At 32.8% G+C, this 9984-nt stretch overlaps 2 protein-coding genes across 2 annotated transcripts; both read left to right on the plus strand.

Moving 5' to 3' along the window:
• The first annotated feature begins 655 nt into the window (after nucleotides 1-655).
• Nucleotides 656-2591, plus strand: LOC120274800 (glucan endo-1,3-beta-glucosidase 8-like). Its single transcript, XM_039281338.1, has 2 exons — nucleotides 656-1133; nucleotides 1423-2591. The coding sequence occupies exons 1-2, from the start codon at nucleotides 808-810 to the stop codon at nucleotides 2540-2542; spliced, it is 1446 nt and encodes a 481-aa protein (XP_039137272.1). The 5' UTR covers nucleotides 656-807; the 3' UTR covers nucleotides 2543-2591.
• Nucleotides 2592-4435: 1844 nt separating this feature from the next.
• On the plus strand, nucleotides 4436-7492 carry LOC120274843. Its single transcript, XM_039281383.1, has 2 exons — nucleotides 4436-4538; nucleotides 6933-7492. The coding sequence occupies exons 1-2, from the start codon at nucleotides 4442-4444 to the stop codon at nucleotides 7277-7279; spliced, it is 444 nt and encodes a 147-aa protein (XP_039137317.1). The 5' UTR covers nucleotides 4436-4441; the 3' UTR covers nucleotides 7280-7492.
• Nucleotides 7493-9984: the final 2492 nt, after the last annotated feature.

A 9984-nucleotide genomic window follows, 5' to 3' on the forward strand; every position in this document is an offset into this window, starting at 1 on the left:
AAACCTTTTACCGATTTTAATCTATTTGTAATTTACGTACTCTTTTTTTTTAAAAAAAAAACACAAAACAAAATAATTAATTTGCAACAATAACTTCAAAGGATAATTAATTGATCATTTTTAATTTTACATATAAATCAATATTATTGCATTTATTTTGGTTTTATTTGCAACAATAAATTTATACTCTAATGCCTAAACTAATATCCAATTATATATATAATTGTTTTTTTTAATAAACTATATACCTGACAAATAAATGCAAAGAAAAGAAGAAGAGAAACGCGTTTCCCAAAGCAGATTGGAAACGGGAATCCCGCACGAATGATCATCACGTCTGGGTTCAATCCATGCAAGCCCATGAACTGAGGCAACGTGTGCCACGTTGGTCCGTGGTTTGGGCCCCCACGACTCCCGTAGTTAAAAAGACCAAATTACCCCTCCAATGAAACTGCCATTTATATATCTCTGTCTCCAAGAACATGTATATTTCTATATTTAATCTTCTCTCAAATTCCCAATTTCTCATCTTTTTGCCTGTTTTCCATACTTTGGAATTCACCCATTTCCTCCCAATCATCTTCTCATCTTTGGAATTCAATTCCTCTTTCTTCTTCTCCTTCTCATTTTGCATCAAAGGTTGCATCTTTCTCTGTTTCTCTGAAAGAAAAAAAAGTAGTCATTTTCTTCATCTGAATTCACAGAGGTTTCTCTTCAACCATATCATAAGAAATCTAGACAGAGATCAGAGTACCTTGTTTTATTTGCAAAGGTTGTATCTTCCGAAGGAGAAGAAGAAGAAGACCAATGGTGTCATTGATTTGGTTAATGGTGATGTGTTGTTCCTGTTGCTCTTCTTTGGTTGAAGGGCTTGGAGTGAACTGGGGAACAATGGCGACACGTAAATTGCCTCCACACACCATTGTGAAAATGCTGCAGGACAATGGGATTAAGAAAGTTAAGCTCTTTGATACTGACTATAATACCATGAGTGCGCTTGCCGGGTCAGGGATTGAAGTCATGGTTGCTATCCCAAATGATATGCTCGCTACAATGAATGACTATGATTCTGCCAAGCTCTGGGTCAAGAAAAATGTCACAAGATTCAACTTTGAAGGTGGTGTCAATATAACGTGAGTTTTCAAACATTCTCAAATTGTTTCGAGTTTTGAATTAGAATCAGATGCTGTGCTCACAAAGCATTTCAGTTTGTCAGACAATCTCAAACTGTTTTCTTTTCAGTCAATGCAAATAGAGTTCTTAATTCTAGGAATGATTTTTCAACCAATTCATGACATTATTCTAGGTTCTCAATTCTGTAATGTTTTCTTAATCTATGATTTCTGCAAACAAAAGAAGACAATTTTTGGATTCACATACCTTTTTGCTGATGTTAATGCATTTGTCCTGCAAAAATTGCAGTTATGTAGCTGTTGGCAATGAACCCTTCCTCAAGTCCTACAATGGTTCCTTCCTAAAGACCACCTTGCCTGCTTTGAAGAACATACAAAGTGCCCTCAGTGATGCAGGCTATGCAGACACAATTAAGGTCACAGTTCCTCTCAATGCTGATGTCTATGAATCCCCGGCAAACAACCCAGTTCCTTCAGCTGGTAGATTCCGAGAAGACATCAGAAATCTCATGACTCAGATGGTCGAGTTCTTTCACCAGACTGGTGCTCCATTCACTGTCAACATATACCCTTTCCTCAGCCTCTATGGAAACCCCGATTTCCCTGTGGACTTTGCCTTCTTTGATGGTGCTAGTCCTCCAGTAATCGATGGAAATATTCAGTACACCAATGTGTTTGATGCCAACTTTGACACGCTAGTATCAGCCCTGAATAGCATCGGCTATGGTGACTTACCAATCATCATAGGTGAAGTTGGCTGGCCAACTGACGGCGATATCAATGCCAACACAAACTTGGCTCAGAGATTTTACAATGGCCTTCTGAAGCGGCTCGCTGCCAACCAAGGGACTCCTCTCCGGCCCAACGCATACATTGAAACCTACCTCTTTGGTCTCATTGATGAGGATGCCAAGAGCATTGCTCCAGGTGCATTCGAGCGACATTGGGGGATCTTCGCCTTTGATGGCCAACCAAAGTACCCGCTCGACCTCTCCGGCAGCCCTACACTCACTGCAGCGAAGGATGTCCAGTATTTGCCACAGCAGTGGTGTGTGTACAATCCAAACACAAAGGCAGATGTCGGCAGTAAACTCATTGACAACATGAACTTTGCGTGCACCTACGCAGACTGCACGGTACTCGGCTATGGGTCTAGTTGCAATGGCCTAGATGAGAAGGGCAACGCTTCGTATGCCTTCAATTCATACTTCCAGACACAAGGGCAGAAGGATGGGAGCTGCGACTTCCAGGGGCTGGCAATGGTGACCACACAAAACAATTCGCAGGGTAAATGCAACTTTCTTGTCCAGATTGTCGGTTTTGATTATTCTAGTGCTTCATCTGCATCCTTGTCATTGTTGGAAATGTCTGTTCTGTTATATGTATCAGTGATGCTTCTCTTCTTCTAGTTTTAAACCCTTCTCATGTAGCTCTGATCAGATGCTTATATATATATAGTTGTTGTTCGTTTGGTCTGCACATGTTTAATGATTATCATCAGATGAATGTCCGGTGTCACTGACAGGAGATTACCAGCCTTCTACATTTTCAATCTTTCATGAAATTAGAAAACCTCCAAACAAAATTTCCCATGGAATCATAATCTCCCACAAGTAAAAATTTTTCTCTATCATTTACAAGCAAAACAGACACTTTCCCAAGATGGAATCTCTTCATTTTTTTATAAGCAACTCAGCAAGATCAAAGTTTGACAACAAAAATGTGTCTATCAACTAGAATCAAAGCAATAACACTCAATTTATTTTCTTTTATGGAAGGAGGTGAAATATTCCAACTATTTTCTATCATTTACAAACAAAATAGATATGAAATTCTTCATTTCTTCATTAGAATGAGAAAGCATGGACAACACAATGAACACATATATCTGTATCAGCTATCATCAAAGCTCAGGCTTCAATCTATCTCTACCATTTGCAAGGAAAATAAATGCAATGCCAATATTTTTTTCCCGTCATTTTTCAGAAAAAAATAAGAAAAAAAAATATTAAAATTTGCCAACACATGTATACCAACTAGAATCAAAAGTTCAGCTTCATTAACACTTCTTCGGTATTTCAGACATAGAAATCGTTTCATCTTTTCAGACAAATTTACCAAAATTTTGACCGCATATAAGTCAACTACCTACCAACAAAACCTAAGAGACATCGACGACGTTAAATCACAAGCAAAACAGACATGCAATTTTTCCATCTGTTCAGAACAAACATCAGATTTCAACACATGTCTCTGTTTTTACCAGTTTTCATTTCCCAACATTTTCAATCAACATGAAACTTCAATCCATTACTCATACAAAAAAAAAAAAAAAGTATTGTTTGATCTTACAGAAGGGACGAAGTTGCCTCCGGCACTCCCTGTTGCCCTTCTTCTCCAAGCAGAAGCTCCCTCTCTCTATGTATCTCTCTATAAAAGGCAAGACACATGACAAAGGGCCCTTTTTATTTTATTTTGTTTTATTTTTTATTTTTTATTTAATTATATATTACAGATTTTATGTAACTAAAAAAACACATCACTATCCTGAAATATGTAAATCAACCAACTACCTTTTAGTAACAGATCGGAAAAGATTAGAATTTCAAAATTCACACAAAATGAGAGTGTGGTTGTTTATTAAGCTTATCCTACTTTTATTCCTGTCTCTCATCCCTAACACGAGTTTGTTACATCTTATTAAATAAAATAAAATAATTGATATATTTTTTAAAAAATTTAAAATAAATTTAATTTAATAAATAAATAATTCAGATATAATTTTTTTTCTTTTTTTTTTTCAATAGATTTTTTAAATATAATGTTATGAATATAGTTAACAGTTTATGTTGATAATCATATTTATTTCTGCATTTACTATTATTAAATATGAATTTATTTTTATATTATCCTTAAATAATGAAGTATAAGCTGAATATCAATTATTTACATAATTTAATTTAAAATTAATTGAGGTTGGTCAATAGTGTCAATTCGCAAGATGCCTACCCTTCCATTGGTATTTTCCTTAGTCCAATTTAGAGTCCACACCTAAATAAACAGTACAAAATTAAAAATTAAAAATTTTAAAAAAATAATAATAAATTAAAAAAACATCTTTTCGGTTTAATTTTTATATATATATATATATATATAAACTATCAAAATTGATTTTTACTAGAGGGTTATGGTTGCTTTACAAGCACCTCAACAGTTCTTAAGCTTGTTGAAGAGGATCCTGGAGGACAGGCTCAAAGGAGAGCATGAATACTGACCAAGAGGAGACAAAGACTAATTTTGAAGATTCCATGACAATGGATCAAGTCCAAGACAGTATTCGCAAAAGGCTCGTTAATATGGAGGGGTCTAACTTTCCCAGACACATCCCACAAAAAAAGAACGGAGGTGGACGCCACAGTTTCTCAGATCATATAATCTTATGGATGTTTTGTTAACATTTCTTTGTTTTTGTGTTTTCTTTATACTCATGGTTATTATAATTTCCATTACTAGTTTTAATATGATATATTGAAATTGTAAGGGCCTTACCAATGTTAAAACGTTTAACCATATTCGGGAACTGACCAAGATGAACAAGCATGTGGTTGTCGGTTTGGTTGAGACCTGTGTTAATGAAGATCGTACCCTCAATTTTTGTTCTAAGTTCAAGCAATCTTGGAATTGGGCGGCCATACATTCTCTTGGTTACTCTGGTGGCATCATTGTCCTGTAGAAGAACGCTATAGGGCTTATCACCCCATTGTTGCTTCCAGGCTCTCAGTTCATCTAGTAATTTCCTTTTCTCTCCTTGAAGTCCATATCCTGATTATTATCTATAATGGCCAGTCGATTAGGACTCAGCGGAATCTTTGGAAGGAATTATCTTGTTTATCTTCTCTTAATCTTCCCTAGTGTATTTTTGGGGATTTTAATGTGATTCATTCCTAGGTAGAGCACAAAGGTTGTATTTTCAGACATTATTCTAGTAAGTCTTGTCTTTTTAATAATTTTATTACCTATAATTCTCTGGTTGATGTTAGTTTTATTGGCTCTGATTTCACTTGGCATAACGGCAGACTTGGCTCAGTTCGACGTTGGGCAAGGCTTGACCGATACCTTATCAACTCTAGTTTTTCGCACTGCTTTAATTCCTATTTTGTCACCCATCTTTCCAGAATTTGCTCAAATCACTCTCATCTCCTCATTATTGCCTGGTTCTGGACTCAAGCTAGGTCTAAGGTTTTTGGGTTTGATAATTATTGGTTGGAATACCCTCAGTGCCATAGAGCTGTTAGATTAGCTTGGGCTTTCAAGCCTCATTCTTCTCATATGCATGCTTTCTCTCATTTGCTTAGTAGAATTAGGAAGAATCATATCAGTTGGAGGAAATTTGGCGTGAATTCTATAGACAAAGATATTAGGTTAGTTGAATGCCAAATCTCTGACCTTGATCTTCAAATTCAACTTTCTTCTCCTTCGTATGAGGAAGCCTATGCTCTCTTTTCTGCTCATAGGAGTTTGTCCAGTAAATACTTTGCGTTGCTTAGGCAAAGCAATCTCCGCTGGGCTCAGCGTTCTCAATTGATGTGGGTGCTTAATGGTGATGTGAATTCCTCTTTTTTTAATGCTAGTGCTCATCTGAACAAACACAAAAATTCTATCTTCCAAGTCATTGATCAGCAAGGGAGTGTTTAGACTAATAGAGAGAGCATCAAGCAAGCTTTTATTAATTTCTACAGCTCTCTTTGGTTTGAACAGAACACTACCGCTTTCCCTGATTTAGTCATGTCTCTTCCTTTTGATCTTCCTTCCATTTCTATAGAGGATAGTGAGATCCATGTCAAAAATGTCTCCAAAGACAAAATTTATAAAACCCTTATGTCTATAGCTCCTGGTTAGAGTCCGGGTCCCGACAGCTTTAATGCTGAGTTCTTAAAATTTTTCTAGAATGATATGTAGGATACTCTTTGTAAAGCTATTATTTTTTTTAGCATGCTACTATGTCTAATTCTTGGGGCTTTACTTATATTGCATTGATTCCTAAAAAAACAGAACCCCTTATTTGTTATGGATTATCGGCTTATCTCTCTGTGCAATGTATCTTATAAAATCATTGCTAATAGACTCAAGATTGTTCTTCCTAAGCTTATTGGGCGTAAGCAATCTGGGTTTATTCATGGTAGATCTCCAGCTGATATTTTTACTCTTCAAGAAGCAATGCACACCTTAGATAAGGACTATAGCTTTCCCCCTAGGATGATTGTCAAAATCGATATAGAACATGCCTATGATACCATAAGCTAGAAGGTTATTCTTGAAACTTTGGCCAAGATGAATTTTCCTACTAAATGGCTCACTTGGATTCAGTCCTGCATTTATACCCCCTCTTGTGCTTTTCTTATTAATGGTCAGCCTAGCGAGTTCATTAAAACCTCCAGAGGTGTTAGACAAGGTGATCCTTTTTTGTCTTAACCTTTTATTCTGGTTTCTCACAACCTCACTTCAATTCTTAACCATGCTCTTGCTTTGTGCATAATTCCTGATTTTGGCACGAGAATGACTAAAAATTTCAATCATTTAATGTATGCATATGACCTTGTTCTCATTACTAAAGCCTCCAGATGTAGCTTAATCTTCATGCATCAACAAATCAATTTGAATTAGATTGCTAGTTCTTCAGTCACTCAAGTGAAGGAGTACATGATGAAATCTAACCAACTAAGGGAAGCCTTCTTCCTTAATTTATTTAACAGTCATCCTTTTCAATATTGTTTGTTACTGATGTATCTTGGTTGTCAGATAATCATATTGGAGGGTGCGGCTTCTACATCTTTAATGGGTATAAACGGATTGTTATTGCCGGCAGCTCAAACCTTATTGATGGCACTACTCTTGATGCTGAACTAAAAGCTTTGGAAATTGGCTTGAATGTTGTTGTAGATTGGATACTCAATATTGCAGTTATATTCATGGATAGCGTCCGCGTCCAACAAGCTTTGATGCATTCTAATACTATGACGGCCTGGAGATTGAACCAAAGAATTTTCAACATTAGGAGAATGCTTAACCTTAATCAAGTGAATATTGAAGTCATTCCAAGGGATTGGAACAATTTAGTAGATAAGGTAGCAGCTCATGGCAGATAAAGACATGACATCTCTTTGTTTCATCAAGGCAAGGACCTTCCAAGATAGCTGATAAAGTGGCTTAGGAAGAACATTTATTATCTCAGTTAAGTTTTTGTTTCTTTACTTCTGTTTCCTTTGTTTTTGTAGCGCCTTCTGTTTTTCCAGTTTGTTAACTTTCCTTTCGTTTGTAGGGTTTCTTTGTTCTTTTAATAATTCAGCTACTAAATAGCACTTTCTTTTCAAAAAAAAAAAAATAAAATTGATTTTTACTAACACCTATAGTGAAAATGTAAAAAATCCCCAACACTTTGTTACTGCTTATTTATTTATGTCTCTCTAGCATTGCCACTGTTGTCAATTATGGACGTTCACAATTGCCGTATCCTAATATATATATATATATATATAAATTAAGGAGGAGTACTTTTTTCAAGAATAATTATAACAACAATTAATTCATCCCAACATTTTTTATTTGATTTAATTAATTTCATATTTTTTTTATTTTATTGCAAGAAATAATCTTTAAGGTGAAAAAACATATTACAAACGTGGGTTTCTTTCCACTTTAATATAAAAAAACTTATTACTTTTAATCATCCAAATAATTGCTATTTTTTTCACTTTAATATAAAAAAATTCTATTACTTTTAATCGTCCAAACAATTGCATTGTTGTAGAAATTCACAATATCATGATGAAAGAAAATCAAGAATCAGCATGATGGCAAGAAAGAGTAGGAAAATAGAAAAATTATTATCACTCTTAATTTTGTGGAAGCATAAAATACAAGATATATTGTATACTTGTATTTATAAAATTATAAAAATACATCAAATATAAAACTTCTAAAACTAAGTAATATAATCAATCTCCTACTGATAAGGAGAAGAATAGAAAACCAAACCAAGAACACGAGAAAAGGAAAAAAACAGTTCATTATAAAATCCTTATTATTTCACTTCATGAATCAATGATCCAAATTATACCCGTCAACACTTTACCCTTACATAAAATCCATCTTGAAAAACATTTCATCCAAATAACAGCCAAGTTAGTTTGTTATTCCTATGACGGTTAATTAGGTTAATTTGCTATTTCTTTTTACTGTTAGGTTAGCATGTCTATTGATTTGACATCCTTTATGATATTTAATAACTTGGATTCAATCCACTAAATAGATTTTTTTTAAAATATATATATATATATATATATATATATATATATATAAAATAATGTGCTGTAATTATTTTTTAAAATGTTTTCTTCAAATTTAAAATTATGTTAATAATTAATAAACATTAGTTTCAATTTCATTCAATATCTCATAGACTTCCATTATTATTTTTTTATTTTATTACCATGTTCAAGTAATTACCTAAAATGCTCATATTATATATATAGTCTATTGATTTGACATCCTTGATGATATTTAATAACTTGGATTCAACCCACTAAATAGATTTTTTTAAATATATATATATATATAATAATGTGCCGTAATTATTTTTTAAAATGTTTTCTTCAAATTTAAAATTATGTTAATAATTAATAAACATTAGTTTCAATTTTTCTTCAATATCTCATAGACTTCCATTATTATTTTTATTTTTATTACCATGTTCAAGTAGTAATTACTCTAAAACTCTCATATTATATATATATATATATATATATATATATATATATATATATATATATATATATATATATATATATATATGAAGTTTTATTGGTTAGATTAAGTGAGCTTTTAAGGTTATATACATTATGAATGATTCATAACGTGTTTGTTTGGCCGGATATAAAACTACATGTAATTGTAATTATAAAAACATCAAAATCTCAGTGTTTGTTTGGCTTGGATTTGAGAATTTGAAAGTAGCTGAAATGCGATGTACGATGGATTTTGGTTGATTTTGAACCACGCTCAACTCTAGCGTAGCTTTAATCTCCCATACTCTCTGATTTTACTAGTAGTCTCACATGTGGTGTCACGTGAGACTTTCTAATAAAAATATATATAAATAAAAATAAAAATAAAATCATGATATATTTTATCTTAATAATAAATGGTTACTATTATATTTTTATCAATATAAAAAATTATAAATAATGTAATATTTTTTTTATGATTATTAAAAATAACAATATTTTGTAATGAAAACATAATTTTACATTAAATTAAGTAATTATATGCATAATTATTTTGGTTACTATTAATAACAATTAATTGTGTATTTATAATTAATTAAATTTAATAATGACCCAAGGTGGGATATCCTTAGCAAGGGTGTTTATATCCTACAAATACATCCAACCAAACACATGTTTATAAATCCAGATTTACAAATCCTTCCAAACAAACACAAAATTTTGAAATCCAGCATTTTTAATTACAGTCAACCAAACACCAAATTTGACTCTCCTGCATTTTCAACTCCAGAATTTACAACTACACCGTAATTGGAAATCTACTGTATTTTCAGCTACATCTAACCAAACGTTACCTCAATGTATTTTTCTTGTGACTACCTCAATTATGTTATGATTCTATAAGTCATTTAGAATTTCAAGGGACCTTTGGTCACTTCGAAAATTTACCAAAGTTCGGGTGGACCTTTTCTCTATGTCTAATAATTTATATATGGAAATCATATTTATTAATTACATAAATTATTATTAAATATAAATTATTTCTATCTTATTTTTAATAATGAAGT

Source organism: Dioscorea cayenensis, chromosome 13 (genome assembly GCF_009730915.1).
Source record: "Dioscorea cayenensis subsp. rotundata cultivar TDr96_F1 chromosome 13, TDr96_F1_v2_PseudoChromosome.rev07_lg8_w22 25.fasta, whole genome shotgun sequence".
NCBI classification, from domain to species: domain Eukaryota; kingdom Viridiplantae; phylum Streptophyta; class Magnoliopsida; order Dioscoreales; family Dioscoreaceae; genus Dioscorea; species Dioscorea cayenensis.

What these genes read in the sequence shown, in the direction of transcription:
- LOC120274800 (XM_039281338.1), top strand. Translation starts at nt 808, where the DNA reads ATGGTGTCATTGATTTGGTTAATGGTGATGTGTTGTTCCTGTTGCTCT. An exon ending in GAAGGTGGTGTCAATATAAC is followed by an intron (nt 1,134 to 1,422) that starts GTGAGTTTTCAA and finishes CAAAAATTGCAG; the next exon opens with TTATGTAGCTGTTGGCAATG.
- LOC120274843 (XM_039281383.1), top strand. Translation starts at nt 4,442, where the DNA reads ATGACAATGGATCAAGTCCAAGACAGTATTCGCAAAAGGCTCGTTAAT. An exon ending in CCCACAAAAAAAGAACGGAG is followed by an intron (nt 4,539 to 6,932) that starts GTGGACGCCACA and finishes CTTGGTTGTCAG; the next exon opens with ATAATCATATTGGAGGGTGC.